The 27886-nt window shown below is 29.7% G+C and overlaps 4 protein-coding genes across 5 annotated transcripts; 2 read left to right on the top strand and 2 right to left on the bottom strand.

Annotated features, from left to right (window-relative positions):
- The first annotated feature begins 298 nt into the window (after positions 1 to 298).
- Positions 299 to 4603, top strand: Sf3b1 (splicing factor 3b subunit 1). Of its 2 annotated transcripts, XM_075297027.1 has the most exons (4): positions 299 to 380; positions 440 to 705; positions 761 to 1144; positions 1202 to 4603. In XM_075297027.1, exons 1-4 carry the CDS (start codon positions 353 to 355, stop codon positions 4472 to 4474), a joined length of 3951 nt encoding a protein of 1316 aa, XP_075153142.1. In that variant the 5' UTR covers positions 299 to 352; the 3' UTR covers positions 4475 to 4603. The 2 variants fall into 2 exon arrangements, with proteins under 2 accessions (XP_075153142.1, XP_075153141.1); XM_075297026.1 differs by having other exon boundaries at positions 761 to 4603.
- A 6823-nt stretch (positions 4604 to 11426) lies between these two features.
- On the bottom strand, positions 11427 to 12944 carry Ipk2 (Inositol phosphate kinase 2). Its single transcript, XM_075297025.1, has one exon. The coding sequence runs from the start codon at positions 12752 to 12754 to the stop codon at positions 11738 to 11740; it is 1017 nt and encodes a 338-aa protein (XP_075153140.1). The 5' UTR covers positions 12755 to 12944; the 3' UTR covers positions 11427 to 11737.
- A 7038-nt stretch (positions 12945 to 19982) lies between these two features.
- Positions 19983 to 20893, top strand: LOC142224407 (uncharacterized). Its single transcript, XM_075294183.1, has 2 exons — positions 19983 to 20162; positions 20222 to 20893. Exons 1-2 carry the CDS (start codon positions 20049 to 20051, stop codon positions 20438 to 20440), a joined length of 333 nt encoding a protein of 110 aa, XP_075150298.1. The 5' UTR covers positions 19983 to 20048; the 3' UTR covers positions 20441 to 20893.
- A 3600-nt stretch (positions 20894 to 24493) lies between these two features.
- LOC142224406 (uncharacterized) lies at positions 24494 to 25084 on the bottom strand. Its single transcript, XM_075294182.1, has 2 exons — positions 24872 to 25084; positions 24494 to 24795 (listed from the first exon to the last, which is right to left on the bottom strand). The coding sequence occupies exons 1-2, from the start codon at positions 24986 to 24988 to the stop codon at positions 24607 to 24609; spliced, it is 306 nt and encodes a 101-aa protein (XP_075150297.1). The 5' UTR covers positions 24989 to 25084; the 3' UTR covers positions 24494 to 24606.
- Between the last annotated feature and the right edge of the window lie 2802 nt (positions 25085 to 27886).

Below are 27886 nucleotides of genomic sequence, written 5' to 3'. Positions count from 1 at the left end.
TTGTTCAATATGTTTTACATCCTTTCTCGCGGTATGCTCAGCTTACGGGCAAGTTTTCTACAACAGCCACGTGGATTTCGTGTTAAGTCAGTTAATAATCAAATTGAATTCAAGTCTTTTTCTAATACCAGTGTTTGTTGGCATCTTGGTTAAATAAACCAAACAGCTGTTTACCTTGACTTACCTTCTTATGACATATCGATGTGTTGTTGTTTTTATTGATAAAAAGCCGCTTTCGATAACATCGGTTATCGATATATTTTCGTGTCTATCGTTAATGTGCCATATCTATGAAATCAATCGTACACATTTGAGGGTAGATTTCATAAAATTTTATTTTCTTTATAAAAAAATGGATAATATTCCGCGGACACATGAAGGTAAGGCTCAACAGCAAATAAATTTAAGTGCTCTATAAACAAAAACAATTTCATTGCAGATATTGAGCAACAGATTGCCGATATACAATCGAAGAAAAAAGAGGTGCAGAAAAGTTCTAGTGATGGTGTAAGTTTGTTGGCCAGTGGGAATTTCTATGATACCGAATTCTATGACGAGGGAAAAGGTAAGGATCGCTATGAAGGCTACAATACATCGATAGCGGCCAATGAAGATGCCGATGAGGATGAAGACGAAGGTTTGCCAGTGACGCAAAAACGTGTGGCATATACTGCCCCCAAATCGGTCATCAAGGATGTTATGCAGGTAAGCCGATGTCTTTTAACTACAGCACACTTGATTAAAATTCGATTTTTTTCAGGGCAGTGAAGATGTAGATCCTCTGGCAGACCGCAGAAGGCCTACTATTGCTGACCGCGAGGATGAGTACAAGCAGAAACGTCGACGCATTATAATCTCACCAGACAGAGCTGATCCCTTTGCGGATGGTGGCAAGACGCCAGATGTAGGTTCAAGAACCTACACAGATATTATGCGAGAACAAATGCTGAAAGGTGAAGAGACTGAATTGAGGCGCAAAATTATGGAGAAATCCAAAGATGGTACTCTTTTGAAGACTGTACCAGATCCACCCAAAGAGGGTGGTCGAAAACGTGGTCGTTGGGATCAAACAGTAAGCGATAGTTTTGTACCAGCAAAAGTGGCTGCTACACCCAGTAGTGCAGCTACACCCACATGGGAAGAGGTGAGTATGGCTGGTATTTGTAAACGAAAAAACTTTCTGATCATGTATCACTTGCAGAAAACCCCAGCCGATCATCGTTGGGATGAGACACCAGCCCATAAAACTGGTAGTGAAACACCCGGAGCTACACCTGGTCTAGGAACAAGAATGTGGGATGCTACGCCGGCTCATGCTATGACACCAGGTCATGAAACCCCAGGCCATGAAAAGTCGGTAAGACGTAATCGTTGGGACGAGACGCCCAAAACAGAAAGGGAAACTCCTGGCCATAGTGGCTGGGCAGAAACACCTAAACCCGATCGTGGTACTAGTGACAATGTTGTGGCCGAATCTACACCAGGAGCTTCAAAACGTAGATCTCGTTGGGATGAGACTCCGTCGAATGCCACTCCAACAGCTATGACACCCAGTATGACACCTAGCATGACTCCACATGCTACTCCCGGTCATGTTACTCCTCTGCTAACACCAGGAGGTACTACACCAATTGGTGTTAAGGCCATGGCTATGGCTACACCCAATCCAGCAGCTTTGGCAGCCATGACGCCGGAACAATTACAGGCCTATCGTTGGGAAAAGGAAATCGATGAACGTAATAGACCATTTACAGATGAAGAATTGGATCAAATGTTTCCGGCGGGCTATAAAATTCTACCACCTCCGGCTGGTTATGTACCACTAAGAACGCCTGGACGTAAATTGATGGCAACACCAACACCCATAGCTGGGACACCAGCTGGTTTCTTTATACAAGTGGAAGATAAAAATGCCAAATTTATGGATAATCAGCCCAAGGGCCAAAATTTACCATTTATGAAACCAGAAGATGCACAATATTTCGATAAACTTTTGGTAGATGTTGATGAGGATTCCCTTTCGCCGGAGGAGATTAAAGAACGTAAAATCATGAAACTGCTGCTGACCATTAAGAATGGATCTCCACCTATGCGTAAATCCGCTTTAAGACAAATTACTGACAAGGCTCGTGAGTTTGGAGCTGGTCCTTTGTTCAATCAAATTCTGCCTTTGCTTATGTCCCCTACATTGGAAGATCAGGAACGTCATTTATTGGTAAAGGTCATTGATCGTGTTCTCTACAAATTGGATGATTTGGTTCGACCCTATGTCCATAAAATTCTTGTGGTTATTGAACCTTTGCTTATTGATGAAGATTACTATGCTCGTATTGAAGGTCGTGAAATTATCTCCAATTTGGCAAAAGCTGCTGGTTTAGCCACTATGATTTCCACTATGCGTCCCGATATTGATAACATTGATGAGTATGTACGTAACACCACAGCTCGAGCATTTGCTGTTGTTGCTTCAGCTCTGGGTATTCCATCATTGTTGCCTTTCCTCAAGGCCGTTTGTAAGTCGAAGAAATCTTGGCAAGCTCGCCACACTGGTATAAAAATTGTCCAACAAATTGCCATTCTTATGGGCTGTGCCATTTTGCCCCATTTAAAAGCTCTGGTGGAAATTATCGAACATGGTCTGGTGGATGAACAACAAAAGGTGCGAACCATTACCGCCTTGGCCATTGCTGCTTTGGCTGAAGCTGCTACCCCCTATGGTATTGAATCATTCGATTCTGTCCTTAAACCCCTATGGAAAGGTATACGTACGCATCGTGGTAAAGGTTTGGCTGCTTTCCTAAAAGCCATTGGTTACCTTATACCTTTGATGGATGCTGAATATGCCAACTATTATACACGTGAAGTAATGTTGATTCTCATTCGTGAGTTCCAGTCACCCGATGAGGAAATGAAGAAGATCGTATTGAAGGTAGTGAAGCAGTGCTGTGCCACCGATGGTGTGGAAGCCCAATACATCAAGGAAGAGATATTGCCACATTTCTTTAAATTCTTTTGGAATCATCGCATGGCTTTGGATCGCCGCAACTATAGGCAATTGGTCGATACCACTGTGGAAATTGCCAATAAAGTTGGAGCTTCGGAGATTATCAATCGCATTGTGGACGATTTGAAAGATGAAAATGAACAATATCGAAAAATGGTTATGGAGACCATTGAGAAAATCATGGGCAATCTGGGGGCTGCCGATATTGATTCACGTCTGGAGGAGCAATTGATCGATGGTATTCTGTATGCATTCCAAGAACAAACCACAGAAGATGTGGTCATGCTTAATGGCTTTGGCACAATAGTCAATCAATTGGGTAAACGGGTGAAGCCGTATTTACCACAAATTTGTGGTACCATTCTATGGCGTTTGAATAATAAGTCAGCCAAAGTGCGTCAACAAGCAGCAGATTTGATTTCTCGCATTGCTGTGGTGATGAAAACCTGCCAGGAGGAAAAACTAATGGGTCATTTGGGTGTTGTACTCTATGAGTATTTGGGTGAAGAATATCCCGAAGTCTTGGGTAGTATTTTGGGAGCCTTAAAAGCCATTGTCAATGTTATTGGAATGACTAAAATGACACCACCCATTAAAGATCTCTTGCCAAGGCTGACACCAATTTTAAAAAATCGCCACGAAAAGGTCCAAGAAAATTGCATTGATCTGGTGGGTCGTATTGCCGATAGGGGACCAGAATATGTTTCGGCCCGTGAATGGATGCGTATTTGTTTCGAGCTGTTGGAATTGCTGAAGGCCCACAAGAAAGCTATTCGCCGAGCCACAGTCAACACATTTGGTTATATAGCCAAGGCTATTGGTCCTCACGATGTGTTGGCCACTTTGCTGAATAATCTTAAGGTTCAAGAACGACAAAATCGTGTATGTACCACGGTAGCCATTGCCATTGTGGCGGAAACTTGCCGTCCCTTCACTGTATTACCCGCTCTGATGAATGAATATCGTGTACCCGAATTGAATGTCCAAAATGGTGTTTTAAAATCCCTCTCTTTTCTCTTTGAATACATTGGAGAAATGGGTAAAGATTATATCTATGCTGTATGTCCACTCCTGGAAGATGCTCTTATGGATCGTGATTTGGTTCATCGGCAGACCGCCTGTGCTGCCATTAAACATATGGCCTTGGGAGTTTATGGTTTTGGTTGCGAAGATGCCTTGGTACATTTGCTCAATTATGTTTGGCCCAACATATTCGAGACATCACCCCATTTGGTTCAGGCCTTTATGGATGCTGTTGAGGGTTTGAGAGTTTCTTTGGGGCCCATTAAAATTTTACAATATACCCTACAGGGTCTATTCCATCCGGCAAGAAAAGTACGTGATGTCTATTGGAAAATCTATAACTCCCTTTACATTGGCGGTCAAGATGCTTTAATTGCTGGCTATCCTCGTATAACAAATGATCCCAAAAATCAATATGAACGTTATGAATTGGACTATACGTTATAAATGTATTTGCTACAAGATATGTGAAGTTTTAATTTAGAGCATCATACATGAGTTTTATTTTTTAGAAAAAGAGGAAGCAATTTGCAATATGAAAATAAATTACTCACTTTTTTTTTTGTAAAACACCAATATTTTTGTAATGGAATTGAAATAATTCTAAGGGAAAAAATGAAAAATCCAAAAAGCATTAGAAAATTTTGCAGTACATTAAATTAAAATATTTTTGTTAATCAAAATTGATTTGAATGGAAATAAGGAAAAATGAAAGCCGATTCTCTGAAATTCTAACTACAATCAATACTTAGCCTTAGAGACACATGCAAGACCATGTCACCAGGTATACTTAACTATCTTCCAATATATTCTTCTATTGTGGTCATTTTGGAATTATATTTTTTTTTACAATGTGTGGAAGCAGGTGTGTCCAGGTGTGATTCAAGAAATATGAGAAAAGATTAAATTAAGTTGGAGTTGGCAATTCGTATGTTTGGAAGGTAAAATGCAAAGCGAAATCAAAGAGCAATTGAATGCTATGTAGATTGACTATCGCCATCGATGGCTACCGTCGAAACCGGTGTTCCAAAAACGTGGAGGATAAAACGGAATAAAATCATGGACCTTGTATAGACAATCCGAGCACCAAGAGGTAAGCAAGTATTTTTCTGGCTATTGTCTCCATATTGAGAGGCTTTCATTCGCAAAAGCCTCCAATATAAAATTAAATTCCTGATATATTTTGGACAAGTTTTTTCTGAAACAAGTATATAAAGTAGCAAGTTCGGCCGGGCCGAATCTTAAATACCCACCACCATGAATCAAATATAATAGTTTCCTTTGAAAATTTCAGGGGGGTTTGATGACAGATATTTTCCCAAGCAGATCAGTTCAACCAGTACGCTTCCCACAGATAAATGTTAAGATTTTACCTATGAAGACTAGATCAGATTCTGAATTTATAAGAATCATTTTTTGTTTGAGTTTTAGAGGAATCATAAACATCTCTTGTAAGTGTGCACGAAAATGATGAAATAATGCCTTGATTTGAAATCTAAAATCTGTAGATTTTCATCACAATTATTTATATGATTACGAGAAGTAAAATCTGGAAATTTTGCATTCAGTTTCAAGCAATTTTCATGATCAGTGCGCCTTCTATACCCTCAATAAGTGAAATCGGTCTATATGGAGGCCTTACCAAATGGACCGATGAAACTAAATCATATACTCTTTGTTATGGGTCTAAAACGCCAGTATATTTTCAATTTGTGGCTAATCGGATAAAAACTACAATTTCTAGAAACCCTAGGAGTTAAATCGGGAGTTCGGTGTAATGGGGGCTATACCAAAACATGGAAGGATACACACAGTATTCAGCTCATCTAATTGTAGTTCTAGAATCTAGACCTCAAATGCGAGGGCCGGTTTATAAGGGGTTTATATCAAAAACTGTACCGATACACAATATATTCGGCACTACCTCTAGATTTCCAATTTCAGGCAAATTGGATAAAAACTACGGAGTTTACAAGCCTAAGAAGTAAAATCGGTAGATTGATCTATATGGGGGCTATATCAAAACATGGAACGATAATCTCCATTTTCGGTACATCTCTTTATTTTCCTAGAATACCTTCACATTTCCAATTTCAGGCAAATTGGATAAAAACTACGGATTCTAGAAGCCCAAGAAGTAAAATCAGGAGATCGGTCTATATGGGAGCTATACCACAACATGGACCGATACTCACCATTTTCGACACACGTCTTTATGGCCGTAGAATATCTTTAGATTTCAAATTTCAGGCAAATTGGATAAAAACTACGGATTCTAAAAGCCCAAGAAATAAAATCGGGAGATCGGTCTATATGGGAGCTATACCAAAACATGGACCGATATTCACCATTTTCGACACACCTCTTTATGGTCCTAGAATACCTCTACATTTCCAATTTCAGGCAAATTGGATAAAAACTACGGATTCTAGAAGCCCAAGAAATAAAATCGGGAGATCGGTCTATATGGGAGCTGTACCAAAACATGGATCGATGGGCGACATATTCGGCACACCTTTTTATGGTCCTCAATTTCAGGCAAATTGGATAAAAACTACGGTTTTTATAAGCCCAAGACCCTAAATCGGGAAGTCGGTTTATATGGGGACTATATCAAAACTTGGACCGATATAGCCCATCTTCGAACTTGACCTGCCTTCAAACAAAAAACGAATCTGTGCAAAATTTCAGGACGATAGCGCCATTATTGAAGGCTGTAGTGTGATTACAACAGACAGACATACGGACATGCTTATATCGTCTTAGAATTTCTCCCTGATCAAGAATATATATATACTTTATATAGTCGGAAATCGATATTTCGATGTGTTACACACGGAATGACAAACTTATTCTACCCCCCCATCACCATTCTATGGTTGTGGGTATAAAAACAAAAAATAATTCCCTTAAAGAAGAAAATATTACAGGGTGCTAGGTAGTTGCAAATGTTTTGAACAGGGCAAATCATACGATTCTTTACCTTTCGGTAAATATCAATGTTTAATAACAGCCCATTCATTTTCCCAATTAGAATTTGGAAATACCACTCCATAACGATTATTTTTTAAGTGGAAGGGAAACAATAAAGTTATTATTATGGGAGATATACTTAGATTAAGTTCATGGTAGGGCCAGTTGCAAATGTTTTGAACAGCACTGTATGTCCATTCCTCGAAAACCCCATTTAAAAAATTCTGCAAATTTATGAAAACTACCCACCAAATCCCCACCTAAGTCCCCAACTCAAAAGATATCCTATCAACGACAAATATCCCCAATCCCAGAAATCTGCAATACTGGGAACTCTAATAGTCGCGATATTCTATAGAAAATTTTTGCAAAATTTTATTTCTATAGAAATTTTTTCCAAATTTTATTTCTATAGAAAATTTTATCAAACCATCTTGCAGTATATAGGGTTTTGCCCAAACAAATTTGACAAACATTCTTTTCCTCTGTTGGTTAAGCTACACTTGTAGTTTAGTCAATGTATGGTTTTAAGCTGAAACCAAAAACAACAACAACGATATAAGAACAAACCCTACAATAACAAAACAAATAAAATTTTGCAAAAATTTTCTATAGAAATAAAATTTTGCAAAAATTTTCTATACGAATAAAATTTTGCAAAAATTTTCTATAGAAATAAAATTTTGCAAAAATTTTCTATAGAAATAAAATTTTGCAAAAATTTTCTATACGAATAAAATTTTGCAAAAATTTTCTATAGAAATAAAATTTTGCAAAAATTTTCTATACGAATAAAATTTTGCAAAAATTTTCTATAGAAATAAAATTTTGCAAAAATTTTCTATAGAAATAAAATTTTGACAAAATATTCTACAGAAATAAAATTTTGACAAAATTTCTATAGAAATAAAATTTTGCAAAAATTTTCTATAGAAATAAAATTTTGCAAAAATTTTCTATAGAAATAAAATTTTGCAAAAATTTTCTATACGAATAAAATTTTGCAAACATTTTCTATAGAAATAAAATTTTGCAAACATTTTCTATAGAAATACAATTTTGCAAAAATTTTCTATAGAAATAAAATTTTGCAAAAATTTTCAATAGAAATAAAATTTTCTATAAAAATAAATTTTTGAAAAAATTGTCTATAGAAAAAAAAAATTACAAAATTTTCTATAGAAATAAAATTTTGACAGACCTTTCTACAGAAATTTTGCAACAATTTTCTATACAAATAAAATTTTGCCAAAATGTTCTATAGGAATAAAATTTAAAATGTTTAGGTTTCTATAGAGCTAAAATTTCTGTTTATTTCTTTCGAGTAAAATTTTGACAACATTTTCAATAGAAATAAAATTTTGACAAAATTTTCAATAGAAATAAAATTTTGACAAAATTTTCTCTGAAAATAAATTTTTGACAAAAATTTCTACAGAAATAAAATTTTGCAACAATTTTCTATAGAAATAAAATTTTGCCAAAATTTTCTATAGGAATAAAATTTAAAATTTTTAGGTTTCTATGGACCTTTCTACAGAAATTTTGCAACAATTTTCTATACAAATAAAATTTTGCCAAAATGTTCTATAGGAATAAAATTTAAAATGTTTAGGTTTGTATAGAGTTAAAATTTCTATTTATTTCCTTAGAGTAAAATTTTGACAAAATTTTCAATAGAAATAAAATTTTGACAAAATTTTCTCTGGAAATAAATTTTTGTCAACATTTTCTATAGAAATAAATAGAAATAGAAATAAAATTTTGACAAAATTTTCTAAAGAAATAAAATTTTGACAAATTTTCTCTGGAAATAAATTTTTGACAAAATTTTCTATAGAAAAAAAAAAATACAAAATAAAATTTTGCAACAATTTTATATAGGAATACATTTTGACAAAATTTTCTATAGGACTAAAATTTAAAATTTTTAGGTTTCTATGGAACTAAAATTTCTATTTATTTTTCTTAGGATAAAATTTTGACATTTTCTATAGAAATAAAATTTTGACAAAATTTTGCTATAGAAATAAGTTTTTGACAAAATTTTCTATAGAAATAGATTTTAGACAAAATTTTCTATAGAAAAAAATTTACAAAATAAAATTTTGCAACAATTTGCTATAGCAATAAATTTTTGACAAAATTTTCTATATGACTAAAATTTAAAATTTTTAGGTTTCTATGGAACTAAAATTTCTATTTATTTCTTTAGGATAAAATTTTGACATTTTCTATAGAAATAAAATGTTGACAAAATTTTCTATAGAAATAAGATTTTGACAAAATTTTCTATAGAAATAAATTTTTGACAAATTTTTCTATAGAACTGAAATGTTGACAAAATTTTATATAGGAATAAAATTTAAAAGTTTTAGTTTTCTATAGAACTAAAATTTCTATTTATTTCTTTAGACATAAACATTTGTTTAGCAATCATATCTACCAGTTGGACCGTATCTTTGCGTATGGTACGATGCAATTACTCATTCCTCCAAAAAAGATACCACAGATATACAGTGAAACCTCTCAGAAGTTAACATGTACGGTCGCTTTAGTTTGGTCAATATGTGTATTCTATTTATTTCTTTAGAGTAAAATTTGGACAAAACTTTCAATAGTAATAAAATTTTCTATAAAAATAAAATTTTGAAAAAATTTTCTATAAAAAAAATTTATAAAATTTTCTATAGAAATAAAATTTTGACCTTTCTATGGAAATAAAATTTTTCAACAATTTTCTATACAAATTTTCAATAACGATTGAAGAGAAGCCAACAATAACAAACAAAACGAATAAAATTTTGCCAAAATTTTCTATAGAAATACAATTTTGACAAAATTTTCTATAGAAATAAATTTTAGACAAAATTTTCTACAGAAATAAATTTTTGTAACTATTTTCTATAGGAATAAATTTTTGATAAAATTTCCGTTAGAAGTACTTTTTTGATAAAATTTTCTATAGAAATAAATTTTAGACAAATTTTCCTATAGAAATAAATTTATGACAAAATTTTCTATAGAAAAGAAAAAATTTACAAAATTTTTCTATAGAAATAAAATTTTGACGAACTTTACTACAGAAACAAAATTTTGCAACAACTTTCGATAGGAATAAATTTTTGACAAATTTTTCTATTGGAATAAAATTTAAAATTTTTTAGGTTTCTATAGAACTAAAATATCTATTTATTTCTTCAGAATAAAATTTTGTCAAAATTTTCTAGAGAAATAAAATTTTGACAAAATTTTCTATAGAAATAAATTTTTCGACAAGATTTTCTATAGAAATAAAATTTTGTAAAAATTTTCTATAGAAATAAATTTTTAAAAAAATTTTCTATACAAATAAAATTTTTACCTTTTACAGACAGAAATCAAATTTTGCGACAATCTATAGAAATAAAATTTTGCCAACATTTGCTATAGGAATAAAATTTAAATTTTTTAAATTTCTATAGAACTAAAATTTTCTATGAAAATTTTGACAAAATTGAAATTGATTTTGTGGTCCCAAATCCACATTTTAGTCAAATCGAATGAATGTGGAGGCTTCTATGCGCTCAAGATTATATTTGATATGTATCATCGGCTATATCAAAATCTGGACCGACAGGATTCATATTTCGAAAGGGATCCCAAATTCCGGCAAATGGAATGAAAATTTCGTACTGACAAAAAATGGTAGAGCTTTTGTTGGTATAACCAGTATATATTATAAGGGAGCCATTGTGGTGCAATGATTAGCATGCCCACCTTGCATACACAAGGTCGTGTGTTCGATTCCTGCTTCGACCTAACACCAAAAAGTTTTCAGCGATGGATTATCCTACCACAGTAATGCTGGTGACATTTCTGAGTGTTTCAAAGCTTCTCTAAGTGGGTTCACTGCAATGTGGAACACCTTTCGGACTCGCCTATAAAAAGTAGGTCCCTTGTCATTGAGCTTAACATCGAATCGGTCAGCACTCAGTGATAAGAGAGAAGTTCACCAATGTGGTATCACAATGGACTGAATAGTCTATGTGGGCCTGACACATCGGGCTGCCACCTAACATAACAGTCATTGTGATCGATTGAAGAACTCAATGAATTCAAATTTTCTTAAATATATATTTACTTACAAAAATATAGTGTTTTAAAATTTTGGTTTGGTCGGAGTCGAGCAAAATGTTTACGACTCCGACTACATCCCTGGTGAAGGGTACATAAGATTCGGCGGTATATACTTATTGTTGTAATACATCAAGCATCTTGCGTAAATTGTCCATCTTTAAAAGGTGTCCGTTTTTCAGTGTATTAAAAAGCTTGAGAAGTTTCTCGGTATATGGGAGTATGTTCAACTCAACTGAAGAAGAAAACTATAGCAAAGATAAATTCTTATCAGTACTTCGAATTAAATGAAAAATATTTGTGTGAAAAGTTAAATTATAAATTGTTTTTATTGCTCTTGGTTTCAATATTTTTTTAATCGAAAAAGAGGAAAAAAATTTGTGACATCGTTAAGTGTGTATCAGCATACAGTAAGTGGTACTTAATAAGTACTACGACAATATATTTCTAAAAAAAAAAGAAAACTATAATGACAATGAATATGAGAATAATTTAATAATGAATAGGAATGGTATACCACCACTACATTACTGGGAATATTTTCTTAAACTACATTTTGTTTAACGATTTTGGCGTAATTTGGTTTCTTTTGGTTTTTGAATGGTTGCTGGTTGCTGGGAGTTATCGCACCATATCCTCCAATATAGAAATAAGATTTTCCAAACCAAAAAGATAATTCGTATCGAGTGAATCACTGGTGGATGGAAATACATGGGCAAAATCTATCATTCGAACTTTAACATAAGACTTGATGCAAGAGCAATCATCACTCATGCGGCCATATAAATGGGGTTTTGCAAAAGAATGCTGTGCCAAGGCATCGTTATCACTGCCATTTGTTATGACGCCATTGCAATGTTGTATATTTGCCGAATTATTGGGATCACATTTGAGGCATTGTTCTGGTCCTTGCTGCTTCAGTCTTTGTATTGCTTCATAATCATAAACGATTAATAGTGAACTGGCATAGAAATTGAACAGTGTTTGTTCTCGAAACCATGCTCGTATATCATAGAGTTGTCTTAGTAACTCCTCCCCCAGGGCTTTGTAAAGTGGCTCAGATTGTGCGTTTAGGAAATTTCTTATGGCCTGACGACATCCTTCGGAATCCAATTTTTTACCATAATCTCGATCGTATTTCTTAAGTATGCCTTTATCGTCATACATATGAAAGCCAGGCAAACATATGCCCAAAACTTGTTTACATTGAACGTACTTTTTTTCCTCCACCTCACGTTTGTGCGGCGAGGCCAATGGGTCCCATGTACGTTTTCCCATCTTGATATCCATTATACAAGGTTTTTGCATACCATGTGTTAGATCTTCCATTTCAAAGAAAATTTCTGGTTTTCCATTCACCTCCAGTTTCAACTTCCGGTGAAATTTTGGTATAAATTTTTTCAACTGTTTTAACATCTTATCAGCACCGCCACCACCACCATCGCCCCCTTCATCGGCATTGGCCACACGCTCATAGAAACTCAATTCTCTAGCTCCACATTCTGGTTTGCCATAAGGTTTAAGTACATGTCCATTGTTCTTTAACATACCCAAGGCTGCACTGGTGAATAAATGGCCCGCAACTTGAGTTTCCAAAATGTGATAGCCATTTGGTAATTGTGGTTGATTTTGATTCATAGTAAAAAATCCTGGAGGCCGCGTATGAATACTGATTCTATTTATTGCAGGATTGCAGTGTTAATGATTCATACGATTCACAAACAACATGCGACCGACGGACGAATTTCGTTTTATGTTGTATTAGCGCGTTGCTCAAGTCCCAATCGACGGGTATTGCCGTAACGTAAAAAAAAAATACAATTGGCTGGCATAGCAAATCAGCTGTTTGAGGTGTATGTCAACAAGTCGAAGTCGAACGATAACACAGTAATCGAAGCTTGTGTAACGGTTAATATTTAAATTGTATACAAAGGGTCGTTGACACATTGAGGTGAGTTGGCGTCAGCGTTGCCATGTTTGGTTTTTATTTTTTGTTCTTCAATAAAAAAAAACGTTTTTAAACATTTTAGATTTCAATAATTTTTCAAATGCTTAGGGTAAGTGTGAAAATATAACCAAAGCGATAGGCGGTAGGCGAATTTTTGCAGCGTTTTGCAGTTTTTTTGCAATAAACTTGTAAAATTGTGAAAGGTATATTGGTGAACAATTTTTACTTTCCAACTGGAATAAAGTGATAGTTTTTCAAATATTTTTCCAGACACTCTACCTCCATTGGGAATGTTGTTGTTGTTGTAACAGTTTTTAATGTAGTTTCATCCATTTTGTTCTATGCTTGTGTAGTTCAGCTGATAGCCAGATCAAGGAACTCTGCGACAAGGATGAGGTGTGTCCAGAGTGATCTGGTAGTGAGACGGGTAGGCTTAGCTGGGCAAGCAAAAAGGTGACGAGTGTCATGTGGCCCTTGATTACATATGGGACACACGTCAGCTACACTGCTATCAATCACTGATAAGTATGAATTGAGGCGGCTGCACTTGCCTGATCTTAGTTGGGCCAAAACTACCCTTGTCTGCCGTGGGAGGTCTCTCTCCTCCGAGAACAGGATTAACCTTGCAGCTTCTCACCGCTTCAGCTACAGTATCCTCATCAATCCTGTTCAGACCTCTCTGGTATGCTGCCTGATATAGAGGCTCTCTTTTGTAACGCTGGATCTCTGGCTCTAGAAGGTGAAGATCAACCCTTACATTCCTGGGTGGAGGTTGTCTATCCACAAGATGGTGATTCGGATGAAAACTTCGATGGCAACCCAAGAGGTACTGCTTTGACAACATGTAGTTGTGTCGACGCACTGGGATGATCTTGGTCTCCGCATAAAGGTGATCCAGGGGTGTACTGCGGAGACATCCTGTTGCGGTTCTAAGGGCAGCGTTCTGACAGGTCTGTATGTATCGCTCGTTTGAGGTGTCCACACTGGCGCTGCATAGTTTCCCTGCCAACATTTTTTGAATTTGGGGGCGCTTCTGAGAATCCCCACTACGTCGAAAACAATCATATACGACATCTAAAACTCGTCGGAAAAGCGCCGTCACTATTGAAAAGTTGTACCACGACAAGTTACTACGAAAAAGTTTCTCATCAGTGCAATTATTAGGTGCCTATTCATTCGAAGGACGCCAATAAGAACCCCAGCAAACTATCAGAAAAAGTGCATTTTAAGGTAATTGTAGAAGAATCATTGTGGTCAAGTAAAACACGATTGTGTAGATGTTTATTGATTTGATTAAACATTTATAATTTCTTATAAATATAACATTTTTCGGTTTATCTCATCACATTTAACATAATTTTTTGCATTAATATAAGAATGACGTTGAGTTTTAAGTAGCAAGTTACATATTGCAGCGTCTATCAACCAGTTTGTTTATTTTCGATGCAGACAGCGTACCTGGAAAAATATTTGAAAAACGATCACTTTATTCTATTTGGAAAGTCGAAAATTGTTCACCATATACCTTTCACAATTTTAAGCGTAATATCTATGTTTTCAGAACTTTATTTTCGTTTTTATTTAAATAAAATATAACAAGCTGGTTGCGCTTGGCGTTTCACAAAAAATAAAATGGCTCTTCTAACAGTAGTGATGGCAAAATACTTTCATGTACATTTTGTACTTTTTGATATGCTTCCCCCATCACAGTTCGCGATGGTTGTGGTGACATTTACGAGTCTGTGGTAGCGATGAGGATGAAATGAAACTTTGAAATGCTGGCAGGGTTACCACTGACCGGCCAATTGCCTTATATGTGGTTAACAAGGTTTCTTTGTCCGCCCCCCAAGTGCTGCCGGCAAGCGACTTGAGGACCTTGTTTCTACCGCGGAGCTTATCACAAATTGCAGTGGCATGGGCGGACGACTTATAAAGGCTGTCGAATGTGACCCCGAGAATCTTGGGGTAATTTGTTGTCGGAATTGTTTCGCCATCGGGAATAAAAGCACTGGCTGATAGACGCTACAACATGTAACTTGCAACTTGTAACTCAACATCAATCTTTTATTAATGCATAAAAATATGGTAAATGTGATGTGATAGTCGTATAAATGTTATATTTATGAAAATTTATAAATGTTTAATAAAATGAATAAACATCTAAACAATAGTGTTTTACTTGACCACAATGATTCTTTGACAACTATCTTAAAATGCACTTTCTCTGATTGTTTGAAGGGGCTCTTATTGGCGTCCTTCTAAATGTATTCAGAAGGGCACCTAATAATTGCACTCATGCGATACTTTTTTTATATTAGTAACTTAGCGTGGTACAACTTCTCAATAGTGACGGCGCTTTTCCGAGGAGTTTTGGATATCATATACGAGCGTTTTCGACGTAGTGGGGATTTTCAGAAGCGCCCCCAAATTGAAGAAATGTTGGCAGGGATGTTTTTATACATTAAAGTTGAATAAAAACACGCAACAGCTTGTTATTTGTTGAGTTATTTCAAGCAGAATTAATCTCCAAGTGGCCAGGTAACAAAAATTCCTAGTGGTTAATTTAAAAAATTGATAAGGGATGGCAACACTATACTATTTTCTTTTGGGATTCCCGTAAGAAATACACGTAAATAAGGTTTCGGCTACCTCCTATCGCTATGGTTATATATTAGAGGTGTGCACGTGAACAAAATTGTGGTGACTCACGCGTGAGTCACGCTGAGGGCAATGGCGCGAGTGTGCGTCAGCGTGATTAACCAACCAAATGTCGTGAGTGAGCGTGATTCACGAAAATAATATCTTCGTGAGCGTGTGTGAGTAACGAATTTCGGAAAAACACGCTCGCGAAAATAATCCCGCTTACGAACATAAAATGCTTAGGAGTTGAATTCGTTTATAATTTTTGTGATTTCGATTTTAATCATACTCATGTTTTCAGTCAAGTTCCGTAGGTAAATTACTGATAAAATTATTCGTGGGTCACGAGGTTTTTCGTGAGTCACGATATTTTTCGTGAGTCACGATATTTAAAAGATTTTCGTGCGCGAGTGTGGTTGAATACAAATTTTCTTTTCGTAAGCGTAAGTCCTCCCAAAAAATATCGTACGTGAGTGTGCGTGAATAAGATTTCTCCGTCGTGAGTGTGCGTGAGCAAAATATTACTCACGTGCACACCTCTATTATATATGCACACTGAGATGAATTGGCGTCAGCGTTGTAATGTTTGTTTTTTTTTTCATTTTTGTTAAAATCCTCCATATTTATGAACAGTAGAGATGTCATACAAAATAATTTTTTTTTCAAAATTTTATTTCTATAGAAAATTTTGTCAAAATTTTAATCCAATAAAAAATTTTGTAAAAATTTTTGTTGTTATAAAAAATTTTGTCAAAATTTTAAATCAATAGAAAATGTTGTAACAATGTTTGTTTTTATCGAAAATTTTGTCAAAATTTGATTGCTATAGAAAATTTTTATCAAAATTTAATTTTATTTCTATAGAAAATTTTCTCAAAGTTTTATCTCTATAGAAAATTTTCTCAAAATTTTATTTCTATAGAAAATTTTCTCAAAATTTTATTTCTATAGAAAATTTTCTCAAAATTTTATTTCTATAGAAAATTTTCTCAAAATTTTATTTCTATAGAAAAATTTCTCAAAATTTTATTTCTATAGAGCATTTTGTCAACATTTTATTTCTATAGAGAATTTTGTCAAAATTTTATTTCTATAGAAAATTTTGTCAAAATTTTATTTCTATAGAAAATTTTGTCAAAATTTTATTTCTATAGAAAGTTTTGTCAAAATTTTATTTCTGTAGGAAATTTTATAAAAATTTTATTTCTATATAAAATTTTGTCAAGATTTTATTTCTATAGAAGATTTTGTCAAACTTTTATTTCTATAGAAAATTTTGTCAAAATTTTATTTCTATAGAAAATTTTGTCAACATTTTATTTCTATAGAAAATTTTGTCAAAATTTTATTTCTATAGAAAATTTTTCAAAATTTTATTTCCATATAAAATTTTGTCAAGATTTTATTTCTATAGAAAATTTTGTCAAACTTTTATTTCTATAGAAAATTTTGTCAAAATTTTATTTCTATAGAGAATTTTGTCAACATTTTATTTCTATAGAGAATTTTGTCAAAATTTTATTTCTATAAAATTTTTATAAAAATGTAATTCTATTGAAAAATTTGTCAAAATTTTATTTCTATAGAAAATTTTGTCAACATTTTATTTCTATTGAAAATTTTGTCAAAATTTTATTTATGTAGAAAATTTTGTCAAAATTTTATTTCTATAGAAAATTTTATTTCGGTAGAAAATGTTGTCAAACTTTTATTTCTATAGAAAATGTTGTCAGAATTTTATTTCTGTAGCAAATTTTGTCAAAATTTTATTTCTATAGAAAATTTTGTCAAAATTTTATTTCTATAGAAAATTTTGTTCCTATAGAAAATTTTATCAAAATTTTATTACGGTAGAAAAATTTTATTTCTATAGAAAATTTTGTCAAAATTTTATTTCTATAGAAAATTTTGTCAAAATTTTATTTCTATAAAAAATTTTGTCAAAATTTTATTTCTATAGAAAATTTTGTCAAAATTTTGTTCCTATAAAAAATTTTATCAAAATTTTATTTCGGTTGAAAAATTATATTTCTATAGAAAATTTTGTCAAAATTTTATTTCTATAGAAAATTTTGTCAAAATTTTATTTCTATAGCAAATTTTGCCAAAAGTTTAATCCTACAAAAATTTTGTAAAAATTTTTGTTTTTATAAAAAATTTTGTCAAAATTTTATATCAATAGAAAGTGTTGCAACAAATTTGTTTTTATAGAAAATTTTGTCAAAATTTTATTGCTATAGAAAATTTTTATCAAAATTTAATTCTATTTCTATAGAAGATTTTGTCAAAATTTTATTTCTATAGAAAATTTTCTCAAAGTTTTATTTCTATAGAAAATTTTCTCAAAATTTTATTTCTATAGAAAATTTTCTCAAAATTTTATTTCTATAGAAAATTTTCTCAAAATTTTATTTCTATAGAAAATTTTTTCAAAATTTTATTTCTATAAAGAATTTTGTCAACATTTTATATCTATAGAGAATTTGTCAAAATTTTATTTCTATAAAATTTTTATCAAAATTTAATTCTATAGAAAATTTTGTCAAAATTTTATTTCTATAGAAAATTTTGTCAAAATTTTATTTCTATAGAAAATTTTCTCATAATTTTATTTCTATAGAAAAATTTCTCAAAATTTTATTTCTACAGAGAATTTTGTCAACATTTTATTTCTATAGAGAATTTTGTCAAAATTTTATTTCTATAAAATTTTTATAAAAATGTAATTCTATTGAAAAATTTGTCAAAATTTTATTTCTATAGAAAATTTTGTCAAAACTTTATTTCTATAGAAAATTTTGTCAAAACTTTATTTCTATAGAAAATTTTGTCAAAATTTTATTTCTGTAGAAAATTTTGTCAAAATTTTATTTCTATAGAAAACTTTATTTCGGTAGAAAATGTTGTCAAACTTTTATTTCTATAGAAAATTTTGTTAGAATTTTATTTCTGTAGCAAATTTTGTCAAAATTTTATTTCTATAGAAAATTTTGTCAAAATTTTTTTTCTATAGAAAATTTTGTCAAAATTTTGTTCCTATAGAAAATTTTATCAAAATTTTATTACGGTAGAAAAATTTTATTTCTATAGAAAATTTTGTCAAAATTTTATTTCTATAGAAAATTTTGTCAAAATTGTATTTCTATAGCGAATTTTGTCAAAATTTTAATCCTATAAAAAATTTTGTAAAAATTTTTGTTTTTAAAAAATTTTGTCAAAATTTTATATCAATAGAAAATGTTGTAACAATTTTTGTTTTTATAGAAAATTTCGTCAAAATTTTATTTCTATAGAAAATTTTGTCAAAATTTTATTTCTATAGAAAATTTTATTTCGGTAGAAAATGTTGTCAAACTTTTATTTCTATAGAAAATTTTGTAAGAATTTTATTTCTGTAGCATATTTTGTCAAAAATTTTATTTAAAATTTTGTCAAAATTTTATTTCTATAGAAAATTTTGTCAAAATTTTATTTCTATAGAAAATTTTGTCAAAATTTTTTTCCTACAGAAAATTTTATCAAAATTTTATTCGGTAGAAAATTTTGTCAAGATTTTATTTCTATAGAAAATTTTGTCAAACTTTTATTTCTATAGAAAATTTTGTCAAAATTTTATTTCTATAGAGAACTTTGTCAACATTTTATTTCTATAGAGAATTTTGTCAAAATTTTATTTCTATAGAGAATTTTTGTCAAAATTTTATTTCTATAAAATTTAAAAAAAAAATTTCTATAGAAATAAAATTTTGACAAAATTTTCAATAGAATTAAATTTTTATAAAAATTTTATAGAAATAAAATTTTGACAAAATTCTCTATAGAAATAAAATTTGGTCAAAATTTTCTATAGAAATAAAATTTTGTCAAAATTTTCTATAATAACATTCTGACAAAATTTTCTATAGAAATAAAATTTTGTCAAAATTTTCTATGGAAATAAAATTTTGACCAAATTTTCTATGGAAATAAAATTTTGACAAAATTTTCTATAGAAATAAAATGTTGACAAAATTTTCTATAGAAATAAAAGTTTGACAAAATGTTTTATAGAAATAAAGTTTTGACGACGTTTTCTATAGAAGTAAAGTTGTGACTATAGAAATAAAATTTTGACCAAATTTTCTATGGAAATAAAATTTTGACAAAATTTTCTATAGTAATAAAATTTTGAAAAAAATTTCTATAGTAAAAAATTTTGTTTTCATCAAATTCCATTATTGTGTTAAGCTGATTGTAGAACCTTGTTTCCAGCTGTCTTATGTCACTGAGAAATTTTTAATTGTTTTTCGTCTCAAATATTCCAGTGCATAAAAATCTTGTTACTGTCAAGAAAATTTCCAAGTAATGCAAATAAAGAACGAGTGGGAAAGATCATGTTCATTGCGACGTCCTGACAATATTCTATCACATGTTCATCTTAAGAATCCTCGTATCTTTAGGCCTTCTTACGAATTGGAGGTAACACTGATCTCATTAAACACTATATCTGGCAATAATTTGTTGTCCTTTGCTAAAAGGGTACTCCAGTTTTGATGAGTTGGCTATTGGGGATGGAATATGCTCGCATATGGACAAAAGAGAAAAATAATTTCATTAAAGATGGCATTAAGAAATCTAAGGCCAAATTCATAGAAAACGATTATTGGAATTGGATTGAAAAACGTAAACCGAAAACTCCAAAAAATACCAAACCTCCTGCATGCCTTAAAAATTTCGACGTCAAAGGAAAAAGATAACGGATATATATAATATTTATCCATACGAAAAAAAGTTTTTACCTCCGAAATGAAATTTAAAACCAATGAAGAATTCGTTCTATTGGTAAAGTTGTATCTCCAAAGGCAAATTAATTTTTAGTTATTGTGCCCACAGTCACGTTTGTTCCAAAAAAAAAACTTATTTTCATGCTAAACAGAGTTCGTTGCAAAGGGTACAATAAACAAGGATCTATTGACCTTTAAGGAGACAACTTTACAAAAACAAAAATAGTTCGTTGGTTTAAAATTTTGTTCTGAGATTTCCTGATTATAAATATATAATTTTTTTTTTGTAAAAGTTGTAGGCTACTTCATAAGAAACGGGATCGCAATTGGTCTGTATTCATATGATTTCATTAGTGAATCTACCGAAAACTTTTAAAATAAATCATGCATCATTTAATATGCCATAAATAATTAATATATGAAAAAGTTTTTCGCATTTGTCAAAATATAACTAAAATCTAGTAATTTTTATAAACTAAAGTTAACTAAAATCAAGTAATTTTTATAAACTAAAATTTAAATCGGCTCTAGAAAATTAGTTGACTTTTCTCGAGGGCATATGGAATACACGTACAGTCGCTATTATTGTGCTTCCATATTTGGCGGTGGTCACCATTAATTAAAACAAAAATATTTCTAAAACACCCTGTTATCGTAAGATACACCCTATGTTTCACACATCCGCCAACCAAGGTTGCCAGATTTTTTCGACAGAGATCCTCAAAATTTCGAAATTATATTCCTAAAAATTCCCCATGAAAAATCCCCAAAAGCAAAACTCATATAATTATTGTATGTATGTAAATTTTATTCTATGAAAAATAAAAACAATCTTACAATATCGAATTCTTTAATAGGTAAGGACTTCAGTATGTATGTTAGCTGAACAATTATTGGATTTTCACCAATTGCAAAACACACAATTGGTGAAAATCGAAACAAAAATTATTTTGTCAAAATTTTATAGGGTATTTTATCAAAATTTTATTTCGTTAGAAAATTTTCTCAAGTTTTTATTTCTATAGAAAATTTGGTCCAAATTTTATTTCTGTAGAAAAATTTCTCAAAATTTTATTCCTATCGAAAATTTTGTCAAAATTTTATTTCTGTAGAAATTTTTATTTCTATAGCAAAAGTTGTCAAAATTATATTATAGAAAAAAAATTTTCTCAAAATTTTATTCGTTTAATAAATTTTGTCAATATTTTCTTTCTATAAAAAAAATTGTCAAAATTTTACTTCTATCGACAATTGTGTCAACATTTTTTTCTATAAAAAATTGTATCAAAATATTATTTTTATAGAATATATTGTCAAAATTTTATTTCTATAGAAAATTATCACAAAAATTTTATTTAATGTTCACAAAACTACAGACATTTTTTTCAAAATTTTATTTCTGTAGAAATTTTATTTTATTTCTAACATATAGGAAATTTTGTCAAAATTCTATTTCTATAGAAATTTTTTGTCAAAATTTTATTTCTATTGACATTTTTGTAAAACTTTATTTCTATAGAAATTTTTGTCAAAATTTCATTTCTATAGAAATTTTTATCAAAACTTTATTTCAATTGCAGCAAATGTTGTCAAAATTCTATTTCTATAGAAAATTGTATCAACTTTTTATTTTTAAAGAATATTTTGTCAAAATTTTACTTCTATAGAAAATTTTGTCAAAATTCTATTTCTATAGAAAATTTTGTCAAAATTTTAAAAATTTTATTTTTATAGAAAATTGTATCGAAAATTAATTTTTATAGAATATTTTGACAATTTTTTTTTCTAAAAAAATTTGGTCCAAATTTTGTTTCTACGAAAATTTTGTCAAAATTATATTTCTATGGAAAATTTTGTCTAAATTCTATTTGTATAGAACATTTTGTCAAAATTGTTTTTTTATAGATAATTTTTTAAAATTTGATTATAAGAGCCAATATTGTCAAAATTTAATTTCTATAGAAAATTTTGTCAAAAATGTTTTTCCATAAAAAATTGTGTCAAAATTTTATTTCTATAGAAAATTTTGTCAAAATTCTATTTCTATAGAAAATTTTGTCAAAATTTTATTTCTATAGAAATTTTTATCAAAACTTTATTTCAATTACAGCAAATGTTGTCAAAATTCTATTTCTATAGAAAATTGTATCAAAATTTTATTTTTAAAGAATATTTTGTCAAAATTTTACTTCTATAGAAAATTGTGTCAAAATTTTATTTCTATAGAAAATTTTGTCAAAATTTTACTTCTATAGAAAATTATGTCAAAATTTTATTTCTATAGACAAATTTTAAAAATGTTATTTCTATAGGAAATTGTATCGAAATTTAATTTTTATAGAATATTTTGACAATTTTTTTTTTCTAAAAAAATTTGGTCCACATTTTATTTCTATATAAAATTTTGTCAAAATTCTATTTCTATAGAAAATTTTGTCAAAATTGTTTGTTTTTTTATAGATAATGTTTAAAAATTTGATTATTATAGCCAATGTTGAAAAAATTTATTTTCTATAGAAAATTGTGTCAAAATTATTTCTATAGAAAATTTTATCAAAATTTAATTTTTATAGAATATTTTGACAAAATCTTTTTTTCTATAAAAAACATTTGGTCCAAATTTTATTTCTATAGAAAATTGTATCAAAATTGCACTTTTATAAAAAAATTTTTAAAATTTTATTACTATAGAAAATTTTGTCAAAATTTTATTTCTATAGAAAATTTTGTCAAAAAAGTATTTATATAGAAAATTTTGTGAAAAATGTATTTCCATAAAAAATTTTATTTCTATAGCAAATGTTGTCAAAATTCTATTTCTATAGAAAATTTTCTCAAAATGTTATTCGTATACAAAATATTCTCAAAATTCATTTACAAAATTTTGTCTACATTTGATTTCTATAGAAAATTGTATCAAAGTTTAATTTTTATAGAATATTTTGACAAAAAATTTTTTCTATAAAAAATTTGGTCAAAATTTTATTTCTATAGAAAATTTTGTCAAAATTGTAGTTTTATAGATAATTTTTAACAATTTTATTACTATAGCAAATGTTGTCAAAATTTAATTTCTATAGAAAATTTTGTCAAAAATATTTCCATAAAAAATTTTATTTCTATAGCAAATGTGGTCAAAATTCTATTTCTATAAAAAATTTTCTCAAAATTTTATTCGTATACAAAATGTTGTCAAAATTTTACTTCTATAGAAAATTGTGTCAAAATTTTATTTCTATAGAAAATTGTATCAAAATTTAATTTTTATAGATATTTTGACAAAAAATTTTTTTCTATAAAAAAATTTGGTCCACATTTTATTTCTATAGAAAATTTTGTCATAATTGTATTTTTATAGATAATTTTTAAAAATTTTATTACTATAGCAAATGTTGTCAAAATTTAATTTCTATAGAAAATTTTGTCAAAAAAGTATTTATATAGAAACTTTTGTGAAAAATGTATGAAAAAAAATGTATTTCTATAGCAAATGTTGTCAAAATACTATTTCTATAGAAAATTTTCTCAAAATGGTATTTGTTTAAAAATTTTTGTCAACGTTTTATTTCTATAAAAAATTTTGGCAAAATTTTACTTCTATAGAAAATTGTGTCAAAATTTTATTTCTATAGAAAATTTTTAAAAATTGTATTTTTATAGCAAATTTTGTCAAAATTTTGTTTCTATAGAAAATGTTGTCAAAAGTTTTTTGTTTTCTACAGAAAGTTTGTGAATTACCTCTTAGTTGGAGAGGAATATTTTGCAAAATCTACCAAAGCCCATAAACTTTATTGTACTTCGCTTTTAGACTTTCTATAACAAATTTAATACTGTGATAGAAAGTGGATATATCCCCAAAAAAAATCCCCAAATCACGACGTTATCCCCAGCCAAGTTCCCAGATCCCCAAAGTGAAAAAAATATCCCCAACCCCAGTTTTGGGGTAAAATCCTCTAATCTGACAATACTGCCTCCAACACCAAAGAAGATTCACATGCTTCAACGTTTAAATTAAAACAAAAAATGTTTTCAAAAAATACTGAAATTTATATCCAGAATTCTGTCATTATACATTGACATGACATATATGCAAAAAGATTTTTTTTAATTTAATTTTATTTTGATTTATGCAAATGATGTTAGATGCACCTGATTTTGCACATTAAATTATTTTTGGGTTTTCGCTTTTGTAACCATTTTTCATAATCATTTGGAATATATTTGGGTTTTGAACGATCAGTGCGTATCCTTTGGAAATCGTCGCGTTCTTTTAGCCATTTGTGGGCATATTCCCATCCCAGAAGAGATTTCATTGATGTGGGACAGCCCTTTCGAAATTGAAGAAAAAACAAAAAAACAAATAAATAGGATACAATTGTTTTTGCGAAAAATTATCTTACTTACATCGTTTTCACATGAAGATTTAAATTGGAATTTATCATCTATCAAGATGTGCGATTTTAAGTTATCACGCGGACGAACTCTATAGGATTTAGACCAGTCTTGTTTTATGAATAACATGGCTTTTAATTGGAGTTTTCTTCAGAAGCTTTTTTTTTTTTGGTGACGTTTTTACGAAAGTTGGAAGGCATTGACAAAAAGTGACACAAATGAAAATGCGTTGTTTGAATTTATTTACAATCAAAAAGTTGACTTTTATAAAGGATTTATTTTTTTAAATTTTATTGCTATAGAAAATTTTGTCAAAATTTTATTTCTATGGAAAATTTTCACAAAATTTTATTTCTATAGAAAATTTTCTAAAAATTTTATTTCTATAGAAAATTTTCTAAAAATTGTATTTCTTTAGAAAAATTTGTCAAAATTTTATTTCTATAGAAAATTTTGTCAAAATTTTAGTTCTATAAAACAATTTTGTCTAAATTTTATTTCTATAGATAATTTTGTCAAAATTTTATTTCTATAGAAAATTTTCACAAAACTTTATTTCTATAGAAAATTTTGTCAAAATTTTATTTCTGTAGAAAATTTTGTCAAAAATTTTATTTCTTTAGAAAATTTTGTCAAAATTTTATTTCTATAAAAAATTTTGTCAAAATTTTATTTCTGTACAAAATTTTGTCAAAATTTTATTTCTATAGAAAATTTTGTCAAAATTTTATTTCTATAGAAAATTTTGTCAACATTTTATTTCTATAGAAAATTTTGTGAAAATTTTATTTCTACAGATAATTTTGTCAAAATTTTATTTCTACAGAAAATTTCGTCAAAATTTTATTTCTATAGAAAATTTTGTCAAACTTTTATTGCTATAGAAAATTTTGTCAAAATTTTATTGCTATAGAAAATTTTGTCAAAATTTTATTTCTATAGAAGATTTGGTCAACATTTTATTCCTATAGATAATTTTGTCAAAATTTTATTTCTGTAGAAACTTTTTCTCAAGATTTTATTTCCATAGAAAATTTGATCTAAATTTTTATTTTTATAGAAAATTTTGTCAGAACTTAATTTCTATAGAAAATTTTGTCAAAATTTTATTTCTATAGAAAATTTGATCTAAATTTTATTTCTATAGAAAATTTTGGCTAAACTTTATTTCTATAGAAAATTTTGTCAAAATTTTATTTCTATTGAAAATTTTGTCAAAATTTATTTCTATAGAAAATTTTGTCAAAATTTTATTTCTATAGAAAATCTTGTTAAAATTTTATTTCTATAGAAGATTTGGTCAAAATTCCTTTTATATAGAAAATAGAAATACCTCTTAGTTAGAGAGAAGTGTTTCGCAAAATCTATCAAAAATTCTACCAATCTACCAAACAGTAAAAAGTCCGTCATTTTTGGTAGAATTCTACAAACTGTGGCAACTGTGGTATATCCCTTACCTACTGTATGGACAAATTTGTTGCATTATGAGATGCGATGTCTTTAAATTGTCATCAACCGTTATGGATAAGTTTTCACCATTTAATAATGCAAAGTTCACCACTGAAAGCTTTTTGGTGTTATCTAAAATCACTACATTTTATAAAAAAAAAAAAATAAAATCATAAAAGTCACCTCAATAAAAACAAGCACTTGTTTGATTAACTTCCTTTTATGTATGATTGTGTGGTGAGTTAATAAAAAAAAAACAACAAAGCTTTATTTATTCTCAGCAGCGAAATGTAGCTCTTTGCAATTGCATAACGGAAATGAAAGAAGAAAATAAACTTGTTTTGATTGCTTGCGCGCTTAACTCTCTGTAATGTTGACTCTCTGAGCAGCCGTATAAAAGAAATAAAAACAAACCTTTTTGGGCACATGTTGTTGTTACATACGTGCACCCACTTGCCACTCAGTGCCAAGAGATGATAAGGTTGTTGGTAGAGGAGGGTGGCAAACAAGCCGCTCTATGCGAAAACCAGAACAGATGTGCAATGCGGCATCGAGTTGTTTACGTCAACAAATTGTTGCTTATTTTTCTTTTACCTCTCTTCCAATGGTATCCAACATAGGAAAGACATCGATATAAACTGACCAGAATCTATGCCATCAGCAAAGACTATTAATAAAGAAGACATGAGATAAGCTTGCTCTTCCTCTTTTTCTTGAAAAAACAGAGATTAATATCATACATGTTCCATGAGACGTTGCAACTTTTTTTCGGTTTCTCTTTTCATTTTGCATTCGTAACAAAACTTAATTCGCTTATTTTAGCAATTTTTTTAACTCATAAACGAACAAAAACACTTTGTGAAACATTTTATTAATAATTTAGTGCAACCGACACAGAAATTTGCGTGAAATGTTGGAGAAAATAGCTAAATAAAAATTGTCTGCATCAAACCAGTAAGTTCGGAGCGCTTTTCCAACAAGTATGATATTAATCTCTGTTTTCTAGTACTAACACTATCAAAGCCCATTTCACGTCTTCTTTATTAATAGTCTTTGGCCATCAGAATGTGTGAATGGTACAAAATATCAAAACATTAGAGAAACAATTAAACAAACAAACGAACGATGAACCCCTCCCCCGCCACATCTTCTGACATCACATCTAAGGTAAATATTAATGATGTGTACCTGTGTGTATTACATACGTATATGGTGAAGTTGCATTTCGGTATGTAGAGTGGTGGTAACAGTAATGAGCACCGTTTGAAGAGCGCGTAGTGTAAATAGATGTGTAGAATATATATTTTAATGGCGCGAAAAAAGAGAGCTGTTTGCCACCTTGAATTAACATTACATTAGATTCTCTGGTGAAGATTAGAGAAGAAGATAGCATGGATGTACGAATGTTTATATATGTGTGTGTGTGTATGTTATACCAAAGAAGGAATTTCTTGTTATAGAAACTATAGCAAACGTAAAATTTAAATTGAAGAGGACATACGTTTGGATATTGACGGTGGGGTACGAATTTTGCCATTGTTGATTCGCTTGCACAGTAGGATGAACAATAATTCGTTC

This window comes from Haematobia irritans, chromosome 2 (genome assembly GCF_050003625.1).
Source record: "Haematobia irritans isolate KBUSLIRL chromosome 2, ASM5000362v1, whole genome shotgun sequence".
NCBI classification, from domain to species: domain Eukaryota; kingdom Metazoa; phylum Arthropoda; class Insecta; order Diptera; family Muscidae; genus Haematobia; species Haematobia irritans.
Note: the sequence above shows the minus strand (reverse complement) of the source record. Positions and strands in the feature narration are given on the sequence as shown.

What these genes read in the sequence shown, in the direction of transcription:
- LOC142224407 (XM_075294183.1), top strand. Translation starts at nt 20,049, where the DNA reads ATGCAAATAAAGAACGAGTGGGAAAGATCATGTTCATTGCGACGTCCT. An exon ending in GGCCTTCTTACGAATTGGAG is followed by an intron (nt 20,163 to 20,221) that starts GTAACACTGATC and finishes CTTTGCTAAAAG; the next exon opens with GGTACTCCAGTTTTGATGAG.
- Ipk2 (XM_075297025.1), bottom strand. Translation starts at nt 12,754, where the DNA reads ATGAATCAAAATCAACCACAATTACCAAATGGCTATCACATTTTGGAA.
- Sf3b1 (XM_075297026.1), top strand. Translation starts at nt 353, where the DNA reads ATGGATAATATTCCGCGGACACATGAAG. An exon ending in TATTCCGCGGACACATGAAG is followed by an intron (nt 381 to 439) that starts GTAAGGCTCAAC and finishes ATTTCATTGCAG; the next exon opens with ATATTGAGCAACAGATTGCC. An exon ending in TCATCAAGGATGTTATGCAG is followed by an intron (nt 706 to 760) that starts GTAAGCCGATGT and finishes GATTTTTTTCAG; the next exon opens with GGCAGTGAAGATGTAGATCC.
- LOC142224406 (XM_075294182.1), bottom strand. Translation starts at nt 24,988, where the DNA reads ATGTTATTCATAAAACAAGACTGGTCTAAATCCTATAGAGTTCGTCCG. An exon ending in AATCTTCATGTGAAAACGAT is followed by an intron (nt 24,796 to 24,871) that starts GTAAGTAAGATA and finishes CAATTTCGAAAG; the next exon opens with GGCTGTCCCACATCAATGAA.